General features: G+C 50.5%; 8 protein-coding genes across 8 annotated transcripts; 3 read left to right on the top strand and 5 right to left on the bottom strand.

Annotated features, from left to right (window-relative positions):
* Positions 1-143: 143 nt before the first annotated feature.
* On the top strand, positions 144-1,272 carry J7T55_015355 (uncharacterized protein; the record flags this gene model as incomplete). The annotated part of the gene is made up of 6 exons (XM_053139583.1): positions 144-276; positions 332-384; positions 465-541; positions 640-814; positions 927-981; positions 1,112-1,272. The coding sequence occupies 6 exons, from the start codon at positions 144-146 to the stop codon at positions 1,270-1,272; spliced, it is 654 nt and encodes a 217-aa protein (XP_052997082.1).
* Positions 1,273-1,660: 388 nt separating this feature from the next.
* On the bottom strand, positions 1,661-3,883 carry J7T55_015354 (uncharacterized protein; the record flags this gene model as incomplete). The annotated part of the gene is made up of 6 exons (XM_053139582.1): positions 1,661-1,817; positions 1,910-2,294; positions 2,364-2,510; positions 2,574-3,201; positions 3,258-3,466; positions 3,526-3,883. 6 exons carry the CDS (start codon positions 3,881-3,883, stop codon positions 1,661-1,663), a joined length of 1,884 nt encoding a protein of 627 aa, XP_052997081.1.
* A 501-nt stretch (positions 3,884-4,384) lies between these two features.
* Positions 4,385-7,138, bottom strand: J7T55_015353 (uncharacterized protein; the record flags this gene model as incomplete). The annotated part of the gene is made up of 1 exon (XM_053139581.1): positions 4,385-7,138. The coding sequence occupies one exon, from the start codon at positions 7,136-7,138 to the stop codon at positions 4,385-4,387; it is 2,754 nt and encodes a 917-aa protein (XP_052997080.1).
* Positions 7,139-7,996: 858 nt separating this feature from the next.
* Positions 7,997-9,722, top strand: J7T55_015352 (uncharacterized protein; the record flags this gene model as incomplete). Its single annotated transcript, XM_053139580.1, has 4 exons — positions 7,997-8,159; positions 8,213-8,908; positions 9,055-9,135; positions 9,190-9,722. 4 exons carry the CDS (start codon positions 7,997-7,999, stop codon positions 9,720-9,722), a joined length of 1,473 nt encoding a protein of 490 aa, XP_052997079.1.
* Positions 9,723-10,210: 488 nt separating this feature from the next.
* On the bottom strand, positions 10,211-11,938 carry J7T55_015351 (uncharacterized protein; the record flags this gene model as incomplete). Its single annotated transcript, XM_053139579.1, has 4 exons — positions 10,211-10,417; positions 10,482-10,970; positions 11,033-11,067; positions 11,224-11,938. The coding sequence occupies 4 exons, from the start codon at positions 11,936-11,938 to the stop codon at positions 10,211-10,213; spliced, it is 1,446 nt and encodes a 481-aa protein (XP_052997078.1).
* A 1,110-nt stretch (positions 11,939-13,048) lies between these two features.
* On the bottom strand, positions 13,049-14,520 carry J7T55_015350 (uncharacterized protein; the record flags this gene model as incomplete). Its single annotated transcript, XM_053139578.1, has 3 exons — positions 13,049-13,534; positions 13,594-13,654; positions 13,718-14,520. The coding sequence occupies 3 exons, from the start codon at positions 14,518-14,520 to the stop codon at positions 13,049-13,051; spliced, it is 1,350 nt and encodes a 449-aa protein (XP_052997077.1).
* Positions 14,521-17,501: 2,981 nt separating this feature from the next.
* On the bottom strand, positions 17,502-18,374 carry J7T55_015349 (uncharacterized protein; the record flags this gene model as incomplete). Its single annotated transcript, XM_053139577.1, has 1 exon — positions 17,502-18,374. One exon carries the CDS (start codon positions 18,372-18,374, stop codon positions 17,502-17,504), a length of 873 nt encoding a protein of 290 aa, XP_052997076.1.
* Positions 18,375-19,629: 1,255 nt separating this feature from the next.
* Positions 19,630-20,715, top strand: J7T55_015348 (uncharacterized protein; the record flags this gene model as incomplete). The annotated part of the gene is made up of 1 exon (XM_053139575.1): positions 19,630-20,715. One exon carries the CDS (start codon positions 19,630-19,632, stop codon positions 20,713-20,715), a length of 1,086 nt encoding a protein of 361 aa, XP_052997075.1.
* Positions 20,716-21,210: the final 495 nt, after the last annotated feature.

The raw sequence follows: 21,210 nt of genomic DNA, 5'->3' as shown, positions 1-21,210 counted from the left end.
GATATTCCACTGCCGTGAGTACACCTGATGGTGGTAGATGATGAGCGCATTGTGTCTTTTCTGGGCCGCGCACCACCCACAACGCAAGATGTACAACACTTACACAAGTTGAGTGAGATATAGTTGCCGAAGCCTGTGTCGCCATGGCTTATCCCCCTCGACACCAATTCAATCCTCATGCAGCATCGAATGGTCCAGATCTGCCCGAAGTCATACCGGCTAATCCTGCCTGGGGATACGATAACAATATTCATACAGACATCGAAGTTTCGAATGGTATATGCCCCAGTCCTGAATACGTCTAATTTCGCCTTCACTGATTACGTGTCAGTCTTCATCGACACCTTCGACAATAATGTCCACCCTGACGTACCCCGTCTGCAGGTATATCTCTCCGAACTCAGCACTGCCTACCCAAATATCGATCGTCTGGTCCATTAACTCCTAGCCATGAATGTTTCCAGGTCGGGGACTTCGGCCGCACTGCGCGCCTCTGGCAGTTTGGGATTCCAAATTTCCCGGGTCATAATTTTGCAAGATTGTAAGTCGGCTGAATCTCGAATTGACCTGCAAGTCTTTTGTGATACTACATTGTGTTTATTTTCTCTGAATGGCCCAAGCTAACTTGCGCAGACGTAGGCTCTGGTCCAGGAGGACTGGCGGTAAGAGGGGCTGGTATTTGCCTGAACAGTTCACAGCTGAGTGGGACCACGTCAACTACGAGCCTTATTCGGAGGGTATCACCAACTTGGCTACCGGCGCGGGCACTGTAGGAGCATACTCAGAAAGGAGCAATATCTTCCAGGTTGGCATGGTAAGATTTGAGATATTTTGAAAGGATGAAGCAGCTCCAACATCAGCTCACAGTCCCTATTGCAGGTCATTTTCTGTTGCATGTTAATGATACAGCCTGAATCCCCCCCAAGAGCATCGCCGGTGCCGCGAACAGGGGCCCAGATGGGCGCGCAAGGGTGGACGTATGTCGGTGAGCTCCGACTTCAGCATTTTCGCACAGAATTTGGTGCAGCCCTGTGCGACCTAGTCAGGCAGTGTTGCATGCACAGGCCCAGCGACCGCCCAGACTTAGCCAATCTAATGGCACGAACTGCAGCGGGCATTGCTGCCAATCCAGTCACAAATGATGACAAGCGCTGGATCACGGCAAGTTTACACGAACCGCCGCCGCCGCCGCCGCAAATCCCAAACCCTTGGCCGACTCTCCCAGTCCCTCCTACTCAGGCGGTTGGCGCAGCTGTCAACCTCCAATTTTGAGGCTCGTGGGTGTGGCAAGGAGCAGCATTGTGTCCCTAGTCTCCAAGGACAGTAGATGAATTATAGGTGCGAAGGAAGATAGCAGACGACGGTCACAGAGCGTTGAAACATCTGTCCGACTCGAAAATCAATGGGAGTACACATTCAAGCATTTAGGGAATTCGAAAATCGTCAGGGGTCGGCTTATCTCCCTAGTCTGATGCTTGCCTCAAATTTCGTCAATTGGTTGGAGCATCAACCAATTTAAGAGACTGTGTATTTGATACTCTTGGAACTTTCCAACCTGTCTTTGTATCGCTGAAATCATTAGCATCCGATCATTGGTTACTCTTTTAGATCGAATGGCCTTTCCGAAAGTCAAGAACACTCTGCGCTCGTCCCATTGCAGCTAATGGTCAGCGTGCTTATGTTCTACAGAACTGTCCCTTAGTACTAGCTCAGCGGCTTTCTGCGCCACAGCATACAGCAGCGGCATGGGGTGTGACGTGATCTCAAAAGGAAGGATGCCGGCGTCGACAATCCTCAGCTTTTTGGTCCCGTATACCCTGCGTCAAGTTGCTGTGTCAGTTCCAAATTTCTACTCTTTGGTATCCCGGGTAAGAAATGACCAGGTACTAAATCCTAGTACCATACTTACTGCAGATTGGAATCCACCACGCCGCCAAGGTCACGCGGTAGCATCGCCGTACTCCCAAACCAGTGGCTCGCGCCGAAGCTGGTGTTTTTATACCAGGCGAGCCACTCTGTATCAGTCGCATTTGGCCCGATCGGAGGATCATAGTAGGGATCGGCCACAATCTCCTCGAACGGCGCACTGGCGAACAATGTCGTGGAGCGTCGTGAAACAGCCACTGCCACATCCCGGTCGAACTGATCTGTGAGGAAGCGCGGTGTGATTATAGGATCGTCGAAGAGATCGGAAGAATTGATATGGATGTGCCCGCGTGAGAGGGGCATCAAGGGCCAGAAGATCGCGGAGAGGACGGTTGGAAAGCTCTCGCTTATGAATTCTATCACCGGAACTTTTCCGCCGCTTGTGTTAGCTGCAGTATCAGAACAACTTGTTGTTGTCATTGTGATAGGTCACTCACAGTCATGGCTGACAATCAAGTCAATCGTCGTGTTGAGAACGATCTTGGCTCCCTGCAGTGTGGCTGCTCCGCCAGTAGCGACCAAGTCCTGTGCTCGGGATTCGAGAATGTCGGGCGAAGCAAGCTGAGAGTATATGTTTGCATTCTCTGGTGGTTGCTGAATTAGCAGAGCATCAATGAACCCCCGTAGGGCACAATCGCGCAACTTACCACCACCCCAGATCTGCTCTGCGTTGACTAACGATATTTCCGGTGCAAATAGAGTCCGGCCATCAATTATAGATGTGTCATTCTGATAAGCCTCTGCAACCAGCGCAGACGTGCCGGTGCCTGGCTGATCGACGAGATTGACCCCTACACCAGGAAGATCCACAATTTGCGGGACCCCAGCTGCAGCTAATACATCTGGACTACCGATACCTGATCTCTCAAGGACAGGTGCAGAGGCAAGGGATCCTGAAGCAAGAATGATCTCCTTTTTTCCGTGGACAATATGTAGTCCAGGCTGGCTACCAGGAACCTCGGCACCAGGTTTGGTCCCAAACATGACGCCTCTTGCTGTTAAGTCACTGCTGAACAAGATTTTATCCGCCTTGTGGTTGGTCAAGACGGTGAGGTTGTCTCGATTCTGATCGGGAGCCCACAAGTATCCATCAGCTGCTGATGAACGCCGGTACTTTTCAGTAACGTCGTCATGCCAAATTGTCCAGGATGTCGAGGCTGACACAGTTCCGTCTGGGTTCCGATTGGACAGGTCGTTGCCGATCTCGAGGCCTGGAAAGACTAAAGGAAGCGATTCCTTGTACAATTCAACTGCATGGGGAATGCGCATCGGTATCTGTTTCTCAAGATTAGATCACGTTGAACCTCGCATTTTCATCCGTGGCGACTGACGGGAAAAGATATGTTGATATGGCCATGGTAGCCGTGAACCGCAGGATCAATACCAGCTCCTTGCTGTATTTGGATCTCGTCAGGCGGCGTATTCTTCTCGGTAGCTATCATATACGGCTCAAGGGAGTCCCAATTCCAACCTGGGTTTCCCAGTGCCTTGAGCTTGTCGACTTCTGTTGGTGTCGGCCTCAACCAGACCATCCCATTGACTGTCCGAATCGTCAGCATCGGCCTACCCCAGGACATAAATTTCAAGCTATCAACATACTCGATGTACTACCGCCAATACAAGCACCACTGTCAATAGTCTTGGAGAGCAGACCGCCATCCTCATCGTATGCAGGATACAGCCAGTTGCAATACGGATCATGCTGCACTCTGTCTTCAACATCGTATACCTTATGATTCCACCTAGGATCAGGGCCGGCTTCGATGATGAGGGTAGAGAATCCCTTCTCGCTGAGCTTATTGCCAACAGTGATGCCTGTGAGCCCCGCGCCGATGATGATATAGTCAAATGTCCTGTTAGCGGCTACAGATGTGTCATTGGTGACGGTTGTGGCTTGTATATTGACAGCCAGCGCGCTGACAAGCAGCCATAACTTCATTATGACAGTGAGAATCATGACTTGGTATCAAGTGGGTGCTAAGATGAGGAGACATGAATATTCCTTGCATGTCAGCTTCAGGTCGAGACCTCAGCTCGCAAGCATCATCCGCTAACGCGATCTGGGCATCCCTTGCCTGTATTGTTACCTACTACAGGCTGCGAGCCCCTCACATGCGTTGGGTGGCATCACTGCAGCATGGCGTCACTTGATGACCAAGTAGTCAGAACGGTACTTACTATTGTGTACTAAGATTGCGCCCATTTAAATGCTCTGGACTTAAAAGGTTGTCTTACAGTTAGTTAACGCAGTAGTTGAAGTGACTTAATTGCTGTTACTCCGATCCAACACCCCAGAATGAAGCAAATTTGCCTTAAGCCCTCTTTTCGTCTCGGTAGAGGAAAATTTGAACTGTGAATCCCTATGTCTCTGTCCGTCACGAGAAGGTTTCGCGCTGTTTGTGTGGTGTTGTGTGTAGTCTCTTAATGATTTTAAGATTTCAACATGAGTTGGTACACCCTATTCATCTTCCTCCCTAAATTGAGTGAGAATTGCTCGAGGTGGCCATTTGCCAGGCGCTTCGTACGAGACATCATACTCGTATCGTCCAGAACCAACCCAGCTGCCCTCACCATCGTCCTTCTGCCCTGGTAATACGATCAAAGCCTCCGTGTTCGGTGGAACATCGATGATCAACCTGAGACTTCGGCCCTCAGAGATATTCCACTTCACAGCAATCGACCCAATTGGGCTTTCAAACTTTAAGTCGACATTTGTCAGATCCCCTCCAGGCACAGGAGCAACCCGAAATTTCTTCCACCCAGGCTCGAGCATATTGATACCTCCTACGACCTCATGCAACCAGCTTGCCACGGAGCCAAGGGCGTAGTGGTTGAAACTCGTCATCTCGCCGGGATTGATGGTCCCATCGGGGAGCATACTATCCCACCTTTCCCAGGTGGTGGTCGCTCCCATGGACACAGGGTAGAGCCATGAGGGACATTCCTTCTCGAGGAGCATTCGGTATGCCAATTGTACATGATCCTTGTTCTGAGACAAGGCATGGAGAACCAAAGGTGTTCCAGCAAAGCCCGTGGAAACGCGGTACTTCGAGTATTTGACCAAGCGGGCGAGGCGATCAGAGGCGTTGCGAATTTGATCTGGAGAGGAGTGGAGTGAAAAGCAGAGAGCCAAGGCGAGTGCCGTCTGGGAGTCGCTAACCACTAAGCCTGACGACGCGACATAGGTGTCTTGAAATGCAGCTTTCAGGCGGGCATGATCGTTCTGATACTTGTCCGACAGAGTCTCGTCACCGACGACAGTAGAGATCTTGGCCATCAAACCAGTCACGTACACCAGATACGCATCAGCCACAAGCGTGCCATCGGTGCGAGCTAGGCCCGGCTCCGAGGGCGGAGCGTTTGGGTCAAGCCAGTCACCCAGCTGCCAGAGCGTAGGATCCCAGAGGAGCCCGTTTCGGGGATCTCTACGGATGGACTTATCGATGTAAGTCTGCATGCTCGGCAGCTGGCGACGGAGGACGTCGACATCGCCCGTCCATTGGTAGATCACCCAGGGCAAGATGATGGCCACGTCGTCCCAGACGGCTTGTGGTTCATTGGGCCACGATGACCTCCCGGTGAGTACATCTGGAATAACGACGGGTACGATGCCGCCTGTGTCATTTTGATCGACTGCGAGGTCTTGCAGCCAATTTGCGAGAAGTCCTGCGCTGGAATACAAAAACGAAGCTGTTGGTGAAAACACTTGGATATCGCCCGTCCAACCGAGTCGTTCATCTCGCTGCGGGCAGTCGGTAGGCACGGACAGAAAATTTCCTCGCATGCTCCACACGACATTGGAATGTATTTGGTTGACCAGGCTGTTGGAACAGTCAAAGTAGCCGGTCCGGGCCATGTCTGAGTGCATGACCAGGGCAACAATGTTGTCTGTTGTGGGTGGACTATCTGTGTCATCGAGAGTCCATCCGTTGAGTTCGAGATATCGGAAGCCATGGAAAGTGAACCTTGGAGTCCAATCTTTCAGAGTGCTTCCATTGCCGAAGACAATAGTGTCTGTCGCTCCAGCACTGCGCAGTGGACGGGTGCCTAGCTCGCCGTTCTCAAGCACCTCCGCATGCCTCAATGTGACACTGTGGCCCTCTTTGAAATGCAAAGCCTTGAGAATTTGAATCTTCCCTACCAGGTTTTGGCCGAAGTCAACCAGAGTCTTGCCGCTTTTGCTTCTGAAGATTTTCTTGGGTCGAACATTCTCTGTGACTCGAACCGCCGGCACATCCGGAGATATCAACGAAACCTTGTCCCATCCGAAGTCTAGAACAGAAGCCTTGTTCCAGCTCTCACCTTGGTCGAAGGACGCAACTTTCCAATGGCCCGGCAGGTCATCACGCATGTCATATACCTCTCCATCGTACAACTCGCTCGTCACAAGGCTTGACGGGTGGGCTGACCAGGATTCATCCGAGATGACCTGCTGAATTATGCTTCCGTCGGGATTCTGAATCTCAAGCTGCGCCAGCACGCCTAACTGGCTTCCATACACATTGCGGACTCCTGGAACCCAAGTGAGCCGCCCAGCATACCAGCCCTCGGCCACCTCGACTCCCAAGACATTCTGGGATGACCAGTCAAGATAATCGGTAACATCGAACACCTGATACGGCAGCCGATGGTTGTAGCTAGTCCATCCCGGTGCCATTTGCAGGTCTCCGACACGCGTGCCATTGATGTGGGCCTCGTAGACCCCAAGCGCCGTGATGTAGAGCCTCGCTCTCGGTTTGTTGCTACCAGACACCTTGTCTTTGGTTTCAACCTGGAAGACCGGGCTTCTGAACAGAATGGGTCGATGTGGCTTATCCTTGGGTGTCTGCTGGGTAGATGTAACGAACTTGGCGCTCCAGTCCGACCGCTGTAGTAGACCTGCTTCCACATTCTGCTGCTTGGTCCACTCCGTTGTCGAATCTCCCTTGTCGCCGGTGCCAGTAGCCTTCACTCTCACAGTTGCGGTTTCCCGCGACTTTAGTGGTGTGGATGGCCAAGCGATGAACAGGGAGCCATCTGTTTTGTCGCCGTGGACTTGTTTGTTTCCTGCCTGCCCTGCCTTACATATCTCTATTTCGTATCCAGTCTGCTTCCAATTCTTTGCTTCGCCGGCAAAGCTCCAAGATAGGCGAGGTTCAGCCGTTCCTATGCCAAGGGGATCCGTGTCTGGGTGGTGGTCGAACCGAAGGCTAGTCACTCTGACATTGGCCATGACTGGTTATGTCGCTGTGGTGGTTCGATAAATTGTTTGTCAGACAGTGTCTCAGGAGATAACACGCTTGTAAAGGAGGGGGAGATGATGCACAGAAGGCAAGTGAATCAAAACAATCCTGCTTCGTGACCGCTTGGTAAATGTGCGAAATAACCTTAAGGTTGGTCGTTGGTGTTCGAACAATGGCTTGAGACACATGTGTGATAATAACAGACCTCCATTTGAGGCTTGGGTGACGCCTCGATATCTTGTCGTTGAGGGTGATGCCGAAGATTAGCCACCAAATACCTCGAAATCGGGCGAGTAGTGACCGAGATACTTCTCTTCTCCTCATATCCAAGACATTGGCCAAAATGCTTGGGTGCTCTTACCGGTGGTATGGTAGGCTCTGAAACTCTCTCCAAACCATGTTATCCCCCGCTCTGGGCGGACTCGGCATTTCCGAGTCTATGCCTAGGTTGAGGGCGGCTTGGCTCGCGACGTCTTCAACCCGAGCAGCCAGCCCGAGGTCCAGAGTCTGCTGTTACCCCACGAGTTTACCCCAGATTTTGGATGCAAGGCACCGATGGGGATCGGTAGATGAGAATTTACCTGAATATGGGGTTCCAAGGCTGAGCCTTTGCCACATCTCAACCGCTGGCGCCGGCCAAGAGAATACGGGAACACCCTTGAAGGCTAAGATTGATGAGAAAAGAGTCATAAATATAACATAGTTCTCTCAACATGGGCAATCTTGCATGTCCCTCCTCCAATGGTAGTCAATTCCCCATCAATCTGTTCTGATTGTGTTGAACAGTCTCAACGCGGACTTTCCAGGCTGTCCAAATCACCATAACTGCTTGTATTTAGGAGCACACAATGGGTAATTGGGCCCAATATTATATCCCAGCCGTCGCGGCCATTGGGACGGCCATGTATGGTATCGACACTGGCATCATCGCGACCACAATAGGACACGCAAGCTTCAATGAGCATATGTTTCCACCCGATGGAGAAGATGCCGCCCTGATCGGCAAGCCTCGTCTACCCACGTCTCCAACGTTATCGCTCGAGCTAACACTGAGCATTGAACAGGTGCCGTCGTCTCCGTCTATAATGCTGGGCAGGCTGTTGGAACCTTGTTCTCAGGCTGGACCGCCGACCGATTCAGCAGAAGATATACCCTGACAATTGCAAGCTCCATCGCGATCGTGGGGATCTTACTGTCTGTGATTGGAACCAACGTCGGAATGTTCATTACCGGAAGACTGCTGACAGGATGGTCGTCGGGCATGATCCTCCCTGTCTCGGCGATTTACATGGCTGAAGTTTCCAAACCCCAAAACCGCGGTATAGTTGTAGGTTTCCAGGGGATGGGCACAGCCACGGGCTTCTTCCTGGCCAACTGGATCGGATATAGCGGTATTTTCTTCGAGAGCAACCTTCAATGGCGGTTTCCCCTGAGCTTACAATTCCCCTGTGCTGTCCTCATGTTGGTCGGAAGCCTGGTGGTGCTGCCCTTCACGCCCCGTTGGCTTGTCTCACAGGACAGATTCGAAGAAGCTCGTGCAGTCCTGGCGAGAATTCACTGTGATGAAGGCGAGGAGTTTATCGACCAAGAAATGATCCAGATTAGGGAACAGACCGCACTTGAGAGGAGCTACAAACGAGTCGGGGGCGAAAAATGGTACAGCAACTTTTTGATGCTATTCACGAAACAGTATATCAAAAGGGTGGGGTTCGTTTGCTTTATTCAAGCCCTGACGCAGTTCGGTGGGGTGACGGTGATCCGTACGTATGAACCTTCCCACGCTGCAGTTGCTCCTCAGTCTTTTAGTGCAATCTTCCAGAATGCGTCTCTTTAAGCTCTATAACGGGGGGCTAACGTATAGAAGAAAACTATCAAAACATCTTTTACGGGACTGTTGGTTTCACAGGCGACACAGCCTTGCTGATCAGTGGCATCTATGGCATCATGGGCCTCACTGGGCAGATCATCAACCTCCTTGTCGTAGCCGGTACGTATGAACGACAACTAATGCAGAGATATGGCTGACACACTTTTCAAACAGATCGCTGGCGCAGAACCACCACACTCTGGGTAGGCTGTCTTGTTCTCGCAATCATGCTGGCCATCTGCGAGGCCCTCAGCGCTTTGTTCGCAGATGGCTCCAACCAAGCCGCTTCACGCACCACGATTGCATTCATCTTCCTCTATTCAGCCTTCTTCGCCATCTTCTTCAACTCAACAATGTGGGTCGTCTGCTCTGAGCTCCTGCCAGTCTTCATCCGGTCCAGCGGCTTGGCTGTAGGGACTTTTGCTTCGGGAGTCGCTTCCATTATCATCTCCCAGATCACGCCGGCCGCTCTGGAGAACATCTCATGGAGGTACTATAACGTGTTCATCGCTGCGAATCTTTTGGGTGTTGTAGTCTACCTCTTCTTCCTCCCTGACACGAAGGGCAAGACTCTTGAGGAGATTGGCGAGCTATTTGGCGACACGCTCGCCACTGCTCATATAGGGGACATTGATGTCGACGGAAAGCATGGAGCAGGTGTGATCGAGCTCGAGAACGCTAACTACACTAGGGATAGGGAGGTTTGAGATGCTAGTCGACAACCAGGAAATGGCGTGCAGCCATACCAATATCATCCGTGACACGTGATATTATGATATCCTTCTACCCGCGTCCATGGTGTCCTCGACTCGGTCGTATCATAGCAAGGCCTTCGGTGGATATACTTCCTACAGCAGGCTGTCAATTTCTTGCTCAACGTCGCGCAAAACAGGCCATTCCAAGCATACATTTCATCTCCGACCGGCATTTACCATTTTCTTAACGGAAAGCATAGAGCCGGAAGAATTTTCTCAAGTTCGTATTGAATTTCGGACCGCGTGACAAACAATCGAGAGATCTCTGAGACATTCGCGTCCACTGCAATCCCAGCCATCAAGGCTTTGTCATTGAACAGAGACCCGTACCAGTCGTCTTATCCCCATGAAGGGGTTTCAACATGTCATGAACAGAATTCCGCGAGATGCCCAATTTATACAAGCCAGCTCTTTCCGCTCTGAGTACGTGTGGGCCCCACTTACAAGGTATCGTCCCCCTGGGTGGCGGCATTGCCCTGCTCCGTTGCCACGAAACCGCGTGAAAGGTGCGTATTGTAAATCCGAAAAAATTCGTTGATGTCATCTTCAGAAAATGGATCGGTGCTCGGGAGACCGGGTGAGGCATAACCGTCAAGAATGTTAGCGAGGTTTCTGGCTGGGGCATGGCTTCCTGATTCTAGGTATTGCTGCTTAGAGGGATGTTAATTATATGATTTTGCATCAATGGGTCTCTAAAGATGTGATACTCACTTGTTGCTGGGCTTCGCTTTGCCGGGCTCGATCCTGCTGGAACTCGAAGAATAACTGATCAAGGATCTCTCCAGGACCCAGATCGGAGCTCGTAGGGTCGGCAGGCTGTGGAAATGGGCCTGTAGTGTGCTGATTCTTGCTCCATTCTTGGCCTGGCGCAATGTGCAATTGAAGCTGGTTCTCATCGAAAGTCAAATTACCATCGTCCAAAGGGGACGGGTTGTGATGATATGAACCCAATTTGGCGTCGTCCACGCTGGTTCCCCAGGGGTTGCTGCCGAGGTGATTTGTGCTGAAGGGGCGATTGTTGTGTTTCACCTTTGCAATGGAGAGGGGCTGAATATTTCCCTTGTCGTTCATGTTGTTGGTGCCCTCGTAGGCCAAGTTGTCGGACATGTTGGTCTTGTTCTGGAATGAAATTTCGTTACGAGAACGGTTCGTCGCGCTGAGACAGGCGTTCTCTTCGTAAGTTCTACCAACGGTGATATCCTGGTGGGAACAAGCGTTAGTCGATCTATCACGACTGTCATGTCAATTTCAACTTCACTCACCTTGTGGCTACTGCCACCAAAGTTCAGAAGATCGGCTTGAAAACTGTCATGATTATAGGATCCAATTCTGGCTTTCTTACGTGGTGGATACTCTTCGACATAGCTCTGTTCCAGCTCAGGCTGCAGATTGGCGAATGCCAACGGAGACTCCTAGTCTCTGGCGGCAATGCCAGCCTGGCCACCGGACTCACTCTGCGCGCACTGTCCCGTCTTCTGAATCGGCATGTTTTGTTGGGCGATGTCGTATTGCTCTGTGTTTTGGCTATGCAACCCGTGGTTGCCAAGCTGCTTCTTCAGCTCCGCCTCGGGGCCTATCGCAAGTCTCGTCATGAATGAAATCTCCGAGTCGAGAATGCCCTTCACGATTGCCTTGCTGCGTGTCAACGCAACAACTACGGCGTTGAATCGCGTCCGGAAACTGTCGTATTCCTGGGGGTTGAATTCTTTGACCCAGGATGGGATGTTGTTGCCTCCGAAATGTGCCGCCCAAATAGCTTGGAAGATGCCCCAGCCCAGGAGTTGAACCTCAAGAGGCACAAGGGCCTTCACCGCTTCAATAGCGGTGTTGGTAATGGCATAATCGTCAAGCACCCCCTTGTTGAGTTCTAGGGTTGGTCTCTTAGCTGGCTTGTCAATGATGTCGGTAAAGTTTGTGATTGCGGTGCACAGTTGCTGTACGTATGCCGCGCACTCAGCTGCTGTCCTTGGCAGGCCATCCTCGGAAGAAGCTACAACGGCAACTCGATTCTTGAGGGATTTGTAGGCAGTATACAAGGCTTTGTATTCTTCCAAATCGGCGATAACGAAAGTCGTGTGCTTGTTGACTGGCTTCAGCAGTTCCTCCACACGACCCTTCACGTCCTGTGAGGACTGGCGTATGATGGAGGAGTTGTTGTTGTTATTCATTTCGATGGTGTGACGGAAGTGTCGGATATATTTCAGTTGAAGAAGAAGACAAAGACAAACAGGCTCCCAACCTCCTCGTGAGGGTGCAAAGCGCTAGAGACCTTCTTTGAGAACAAATTGGATTATAAAGGCAGAATTCTAATGGTTACTTACCCGACAACGGTCCACCACCGTTGAAATGTAGTTACAAGACAAGCATGTGTTGGACAACTTCAGCTGAACAAGCTGGAAAACGATCACTGAAAAGAAAAGAAGTGGTTTATCTTCCAGACAACTTCTGCTTGGTAGTGTTCTGATCTGAACGACTGAGCAGTGTAACGGGGAGTTTTTGGGTTGCTGGAAAGGCAGTAGAAATCGTCACTTTAAACTCGGACGGATGACTATATACAGTCAAAGTGAATTATGGTCGCAGCGGGAGGTTTGACGTTGGGTGACTGAGACCTTAGCTTCACTTCACTTCTTTTATGTGCACAGAATTCTGTGACAATTTGCCTTGAGATACCAAAGACCTAGCAGACCTCAACTTCAGTAGCTCCTGCAATCGATCAGTGAAACAACCAGATTGCAGCCTCTAGTACTAAGAATGACCTTGAACACAGTGCTCAAAGTCTATCACTATTCTGGCTACAAAAAACAGCATCGTGCTGTGTTCATGTAGATAATCTATCTGATCCTGAACGAAAGTTGGCATTGGCGCTTTGCAGAAGAACGAAATTTTTCATGCTCCATTCGCAACGAAATATCGGGCTGGGGCACAAGACTGGACTTCCTAGCCAGGGCGTTGTCTTCATTGGTGCCGTCTTTGGGGTTGTCGACAAACATTCGGCGTCTTGACCAGGTCCGCAGTGGGTGACTTAGAAAGTGATAACTTGCCAACAAATTCATCTTCTGTATGGAACTTGGTGTCCAAATGGATGATCTCCCATGCGCTCTGGGACCGGTCCTCGGAACTCTAGGTGGCGTCTGTAGGGCGGCTAAGGCGAGTCCTTCATTAATGTTGACCACGTTTTCGGCCTGTGCACCGCCGATGGCAGTTTCTTCGTGCTATTGCATATTAACTCCATGTCCTTGTATTGATCAATTGCCTAAAGAGGCGGTACATGCCTGACGCTAGGGGAGCCCTTGCAGACTGGTCAAAGTCTGCTGCAATTCGGGTGAGAGCAGGTTGATAAGGTCCTCATCCATTGCGTTTCCGCCAAGGCTGGCAGCATGTCCAGCAGGGGATTCGAAAACGTTCTGTTGCAGGGCTACCGAATTCTCGGGCTCCAGCGGCAAGTTGGTGTGCACCTGGCAGTGGCCGGTCCCAAGCCGAGCACCCCCTGCTTGTGCGGCAGCAGTATCAGTGTTGTATCCTGCATTGACCTGAGTGATACCCTGCTGGGTATTCGCTTGCGTGTACTGGGGAGCTCCGTCTTCCGCGACGCAGTGCATGGCACCAGAACCGCTAGCTCCAAATGTAAGGTTGTTCGCGGGACCGCTACCTGTAGAAGCGGCGAAAAGGTCATTGTGGACCCCGTAGTTCAGGTTGTAGATGGTCTCTCCATGATCTTGAACATCTTCTCCGGCGCTCTGGAGGCTCGGCTCCGTGGCGAAATTCTGTTCCAAAACTTAGTCGTTGTTGCGGTCAAGCCTGTACTCGCGACGGAAAAACTTACCAGATCGAAGTCTCCGTCGAGACAAAGATCAGCTTCATTAAATCCAGGCGGAAGGAGCTGGCTTCCTGAATTGGCGACGTTCGGATGCTCTGACTGGGTCGGTGGCTGCGCTCTGGAGTCCTACTCTGAGGCAACATTGCCACTCTTGCCGTCGTCATTCTTCCGCTTGAGCTTCTTTGCCTCATCGCGCTCGTGTGCCCTCTTGTCATTGATTGCCTGGTTACCTCGCTTCAACTTGAGCTCGTCTTTCGGAGCGGCAGCAATGCGCTTGGCAAAAGGGACATCGGAATCGAGTATGCTCTTGACGATGGATTTACTGCGCGTCACGGCAACAAGAACATCTTGAAAACGCGATTCGAAGTTATCGTACTCTCTGAATTTCCACTGCTTGTTCCACATCGCGATGTTGTGGCGGCCACAGTGGGCGTCGCAGGTGGAGCAGAGAATTTTCCACGCGAGGAGCTGGACCTCAATAGATGCCAGGGCCTTCACGGCTTCGACCGCTGTGTTCGCAATTGAAGTATCTTCAGCTGCACTTCTCTTGTTTGGCCTGTCGATCAGATTGCTGAAGTCCAGAATTGCCGTACACAACTGATCAATGCGTGCCTTTTGATCGGCGGTTGTCTTGGGAAAACCACCCATGGTCGCCCCTCGACCCTTCTTATCCTGATTTCTCAAGGATCTGTATACGGTGTCCACTGCGATATATTGCTCAATGCTCGTAATGGCGACCGCTTTGTGCTTGTTTTCGGGCTTGAGCATATCTAGGATTCGATCCTGCCTGTCCTTGAGATCCGCTTCCCTCTTCGCGGCCATGTGGGCCTGTTGCTGATTGTTGATCATGAGCGCGTGTCTCTGCTGAGCCGTCATGCCCTGAAGCTGCTGTTGCCCAGGCTGAGGAAGTTGTTGCTGTCTTGGGTTGTCCATGTTTACATGACAATGGGGACTAAGATGGTCTGGTTAGATAGATTTGGAGGAATATAGGTTGATAGATGAAGACATCGAGATCGAGTCTGGCAAGACTTCCATACCGATTGAAGAAGAGAACTGAATAGCTTCAAGGAGAGCTGACCTATCACGATGCTAAAGGTTTTCAGATAACAAAATCAATGCTTGACGATGAATCTTTGGATTTGTCGATGGGAATAGCCGATTGATCAGGTTGTTCTGCAGGATCGACGAATCTTGCAGTTGGTGGAGAGGTTAGTTGGTAGAAAGCCCAACCTCGTAGTGCTTCAGGAGGATCTAAGTAAGACGAAGACACAATTCACTCTGTTAGCCGGATGCCGAGAGGGGTGGCTGAAAAATTCATTACTGACACTCAGTTTCAGGTTCTATCGGTCAGGGTTTTTTTGCGTATATATAGTGAATTTGAGAGGTCAACCAGAGCTTCGCAACTCCGCAACGCTCTCGATGCAGATCAGGCTCCTTCGTCAAGTTACGGCGGGGTTCTTAGTCAGTCTTGAAGGTAATCCAAGGCAAACGACACGTGCCGTTTGTTACGCGCGCAACTCGAATGTGCAATACTGACCCGTAACTCAGACGCGGATGAAATCCGGCTCGCATAGGCCTGGGGGGGGGGGGGGGATCAGCAACGAACGATTGAAGAAATTACCCACTCAGCTTCGACAACCGAAGACTTTGTAATGATCGAGTGTGTTTCCTCCTTATAACTCCCAGATAACACTGCAACCTAAATATTTAGCTTAGCTTAGCTGAGCTGCTGCTGCTTGCTGACGGGAGTGCCGTACCTAGGTGATAACGGAGTAATTCCTACTCCACGGCAAGCCGATATCGTAACATCACTTGTTGTCCAATTCACTGAGACTTTTTAGGAGGGTTTCAAAATCTTGATATAATCGTCTCGAAGTTTTGAGACCCCCAAAGATGCAGTTTGCGACGCTGAACAACCATTGCTCCGGGTTGCCCAAGCAAAAGCAATGCCCAGAAGGTCGCCAAAACGTTCAAAATGCTGAGGTAGAATCAAGGATTATTTATGAACCATCAGCACTTGCGATCTTTAGATTAGCGTCTATTCTGCGCTTGCGCTCTGCCATCGGTTGTCTAAAAGGCCCCTCTCCGCGACCCTGCACAACTGGCAGGCGAGACGACGAGCCTCACAGACGTGTTTCAAAGACGGCGTGTGATTGATCGTTGATGAAGAGTATGAGACTAGTAAAGCAGTTTATGCGATAGTGGAATGATCGGCACTGTTTTATACATAGTAAGTGGAATTAAATATTAAGAAATCAAGACACGCTTAGTACTCGCTGACTCGAAGATCAATAGAACCGCTATCGTTCCTAGTGCAAACCGTCCAAATGTAAAGAGGTTAAACCATCTCGTTCTGCTAGGAACAAAAGGTACCTCTTCCCAGTTTACTCCTGCGTAAGACTCCTCTTCTAAACTCACGCTATCGTATTGCTCCCTCTCGTCAAGGAAAGTAAAAATATGTAGGAAATTCTCAGGGGATGCATCAGGATAGTAGTCGTAAAACTCCTTTGCTCGACGCAGGAGCCTTCTCCGCTGTACCTTCGAATCAATTATAAGTCCCAGAGTTAGACGTAGTAGGAAGTCCAGCACGACATGTCCGTGTCATGATAAAGTGCGCCAGCGTGATGATGAGCACATGGTCCTCCGTAATGGTATAATTCGGGAAGAATCTGCCCAAATGCCCTCGCTCTTCCAGTGGTATGAGTCTCGATAATGCAAAAATCCTGTCCCGGCGTTCTTTGCATTCTGATCTGTGATGAGTGACGATTAGGTCGTATAGTGGCTGCTGGATCTCCGGGTGCCTGTCAACATGCCGCCCCAGTACTAGAGGCAGAGCCCTGTATGAACCTGCCACATTGTTTGTAGCACCATTGCCCGACGTGTTGCCAAACTGATCGTTTTCTGCCTTAAGCATAGCATGGACTGAAATTTCGACCAGTCGATTCTGGCATTGCTGCAAACTAGCTCGACATGCCGGCCAAGCAAAAATTCCTGATGACCCAGAAACGGGACCAGTAAGGGTGGTTCGCAAGATCAGCAATATAGTCATACCAATATAAACCGTCACGTCCCACCGTCTTGTCTTGATGAGTGAATACACCGGCAAGATGAGGTTTTGATTTTCGGGTATGGGCACCAACCCAAGCCAGACCGAAACGCAGGCAGCGTTGTGATATGTTTGATCTATAAGGCGAACTTGGCTGCTGCGCTCAAGGTTGTCGTTTTGATTGACGCAGATCGCGTCTGCCCAGATGTGGGTCCATCCTGAAGGTTCTGCGGTGAGACTCAGTTAGTACAGACACGACCAAAGATTGGGCAAAACATGGGAAGCTCGGCCATTTAGGTAAACGATTTCCGATGCTTCGTCGTCGCCCTAGGTATACGAGACAGCTGTATAGCGCGGCGTCGAGCCTCGTGGGATTTCAGAGACCCTGAAGGACAGGGTGTGACGGGAAATTGACAATGGGAGGAGCAGTGGGAACTCATTGGAGCCTAGACTGTTGTAATAGACGAATTTCATCGGCTGAGTCTCTCTGCGCTGCTGTTTGATGAGTCTCTGGAGAACATCCCCGCATGGTGTAATTGGAAATTGCTGGTCTTTTAGCTAAGCAGTCTGCTTTGCTTTTAGTAAGCAGACTCGTCCCAGCAACTTGAATTTAAAAACTGAAATTCTTTAAAAAGCTTCTATGATTGAACTTGCGTAGTCTCATATGGCCGCGCTCTTATGAGAATCAGATTATAATGATTTTCAATTACAGTATTCTAATTAGAGTAATTGGTGAAACATAAATTATGAATTATTTACTACCCTTAACTTAGCCAGATAATAAATGTTTGATCTTGAAGTAGTTTGACTAAGACAAATGCCTGGTATAGTATTGTGACCGTATGTAGCACTAAAATACATCAGTTGATTAGGGAGTGTCTTGATAAGCTAGTGCTAGAAAGCCCAGAAGTGCCGAACGCATGTGATCCGAGTTTTTATATGGGATGATAGTCATCTCGCAATATTCGCCAACGCCATTAGATCTCCGAGTCTCAACCTTCGTCACCCTAGGATCCATCTGCGTGAAATGCACCAGAACCAAATAGTCCCAGTTGAACAGGGCCACGAACTGTGTGCCATGGTGGATGGCATACGAACTAGCTTGCTTCATCAATATCTCCGAGTTCCCATGAAAAAACGTGTCTCCAGTTTGACCTTGTGCCCTTTGTGCCCAGTATCGATGATCTTGTGTCGCGGTGATTTTTTTCATGGCGTCCTCTAGCATGACCTTGGTTTCTCTACTATTCTGCTTCGCTGGCGCATTTATGACGCCGCGCTTCTTGAGTTCGACGACTGCAACCGCCCGTGAAGTGCCTTGTGGGACCGGAGGTGTGCGGTAGAACGTGATATCGGCTCGGATGCCATTTGAGGACGCCTCTGACTGGCACATGACTTTGCCTTGAAGGGTCGGATTTGCCCATAGCGCCTGGCATATAGGGTGGATGAGGTAGATTCCCGCAGTGCGAACGATATCTCCCTCGTTTCCGTGTCCTGCAGGGTGTTCGTGGAAAGCCAGGCCCTCCTTATCGATTTCAGAATTTTGGGGGGTCTGTGTCAGGACTTGTTGACCGACTTGTATCCAGTTGGTGGCTGACTGGATGGCGAAGAATGGTGGATCAGTCGCTAGGGTGTGCTCGCCAGACGTGGTTGCGGTTACATTTCCGTCTAATTTCCAGTTCATAAAATTTGGAAGCTTTTGACCCAGAGCAAACGAGTTTCTAATCGTAATGGGTGCAGACATTTTGCTAAGCTATAACCCGGATATATGGCTTCAGGGAAAAAGTCAACTGTGACGCAGTGTCAAGGAGAGAAGCGTTGGTAATGTTAGAAGGATGTGATTGATGAAAGTGAGATTTGATCAGGAGTATCAAATGATAAGTGGCTGTTTCGTAGAGTGTTCAATGTTTTGTGGTTGAGTGTTAAGGAGGAAAAGACTGTTCCTCGTTGCGTTAACGGAGCAGTCTTTATAGTACTTGAAGTCCTAGACGAGGTCGCTGGACAATCACGTCCGGTTGGACCTATACCCACACAAGCCTCCCGTTCTGCAAGTCAAGTGAGAACTTTGGGGAAGGCTGTGCAGGTCCAGAGCAGGCCGTGATCTCTGCATTCGAACCCGGCCGGTGAGGACTAGGGATCTCGACCTTGGCAGTCGGATCCTGGCCCCGCTTGCGTGTTTCGATCAGACATGCCTAATAAGACGTATTGGAAAGTACTTCGTTCTCCCAACATTGAATTGGCGATGTTACTCCACTTACTTGCTATAAGCAACTAGCTAAAGATAGGGACAACTCGACCCATCCAGCTGCAGGTCCCGTCTCATGTAGTCGGCCGGCCCAGGCTTCGGTCTCGCCCCTTGCTCCCCGCCCCAGGCCACGGCGCTGGGGTGACAGCCGAGCGGGTATAGCAAATAACAGTTGGCTCTGCCTGGAACGGTGCAGACTACGAGAGATTTCTGATCAAGATCCGGGAATAGAAATTCTGCTGAATTTCGATGTGGTGGACCGAAGGATTCACAAAGCGCTCGAATTAGGTAGGTTGTCTATCAAGGACCTAGGTAGTCTATCTATTTCGTAAGGGGCTGAGTAAGCGGGTCCTTGCCCTTAGACATCATCTCTGTGCCGCCGAGGAAAACCCGGGCCCAAACCAACAACCAACAACCAACAACCAACAACCAACGGCCAACGGTCAACGGCCAACGACCAACAACTTGAGCCCACAGCCCCTTCCCAGGTTGCGATTGAGAGCGCTTTGCAACAAATATCTCATACGAGAGCAGACAGCCTATTCCTGCTGTCATTCCACGTGCGCATCAGCCCTACTGTTAAGTTGGGACCCTCCTAGGTTCTCGAATCAAACGGTTTTGGTCTTCCGCTATTTCAGTGCCTCCGCGCATTAAACCCACACTAAAGTCAAGACGCCGTCCATACCTCCCGCCATCTTTTCACTTGTCACAACTTCTCTATCCCTCAGCTTCGTCGACCACTTCTACGGGAGCTATGTCATTATTCCCGCCGCAATGGCAACCACCAGCAGATCCTGCCAGAACACCATGTCCATATGCCACGGACTTCAGGGTGACGATCGATGCCCACACTCCTCCGCCTCCATTTGGCCACCGAGATTACCGAGATAACAACCACGTCCGGCCGCACAATATTCCCGAAGAGGAACGCAAAACTATGACGAAGACACAGCTCGTCCTCGCGGACCCGCCCATGGAGACCGCTTGCCCTCAAGGGCCGCGTAAGACCGCAGAGCTGATCATCACTGAGCCCATCGCCACGGGTGACGATCGCGGATCACAGGTCGCTTTCGTCCGAATCACACCCGCGAAGGCCGCCGGCAAGCCGCCTTTCGTAGCCACGGCTAAGATTTTCGACCCAATGTACTACCCTTTTGAGACAGAGGAGTTTCCTGGCTATCCCGAGGAAGTAAGCTATAATGCCGACCGCGAGTACAGCCGCGAGGCATCTGCTCTGTCCTACGCCACGCAAGTTGGGCTAGCTGGTGGTTTCGTGCCGAAGTTCTACGGCTCGTGGACATTCAACCTCGACGTGCCTGGGTCCCAGGCGACCAGACCCGTTCGCCTTGTTCTATACGAACAGATCCGCGGAACAAGTTTGTACAGCCTACAACGCCGGTACCGCAAGGGAAATGAGGAGCACTTTGACGCGTTCTATCTTCCTGAGAAGTACAGGCTTGAGGTATTTGCACTCCTGCTGGACGGCCAGGTTAGGTTACTGCATAAGGGTCTCAATCAGAAGGACCTCGCACCGCGTAATGTGATTGTATCACCCGCACCGGCGGCAAACGACCCCGAGCCGGTGGTCAAACGAGTCACGTTGATCGATTATGCCAACTCGATTGTATATCCATTATCTAGGCACAAGCGGCATCCACACCAGGAGCTTGCTCTGCCAAAGAATCCAATGGAGTACTTCCGTGGCGGGGTGGGAATGCAATTCGATGGTTGGGTGCCGGATGTTTTCCCTGGCTATGAAAAATGGCTTCAGGAGACTTTTGGACGCAAGGACAAGGCTGCAAAGTATGCACCTGTAGCTGAAGACCCCCCCGAAGAATGAAATCCCCGCCTGAATATGCTGTTAGCACGTCTATAGTCTTGAAAGTGAGCAGAACATTTATTTTCGTATTTCATGTGGATTTTGAATGTGCCAATGTACTTCATATTCCGCTCAACTCATGGACAGCCTTAGTGATCATTCATACGGCAGTGGTGGCAGAATAATCGGACATTTCGTAGCACGGGCGAAAATTTATACAACAGTTTCACCCTGCTGAGAAATCTAGAGTTATTTTCTATTCGATGAAAGACCAAATGAATGATATTGCCAAGCCAAAACAAACGAAGCTGCTGTGTACTGTAACTGGACTTTGCCGTTGGTGGACCAAGCCAACGCATGAAAATCATTGATTGGCCAGATGATAGTTCAGTCTCACGATGAGAGTCACGGCTCAAGACGGATGGGACCATTCGTGGTTGGTGATAAAATTAGCGTGTGGATTAGTTTCACGGCCTTCAGTTCATGCCTGTTTGGACGTTCTAGAGGCCATAGTAC

The sequence above is a fragment of the Diaporthe amygdali genome, assembly GCF_026229845.1.
Source record: "Diaporthe amygdali strain CAA958 chromosome Unknown NODE_5_length_1802954_cov_64_987939, whole genome shotgun sequence".
NCBI classification, from domain to species: Eukaryota; Fungi; Ascomycota; class Sordariomycetes; order Diaporthales; family Diaporthaceae; genus Diaporthe; species Diaporthe amygdali.
This window is presented reverse-complemented; position numbering and strand designations above follow the sequence as displayed.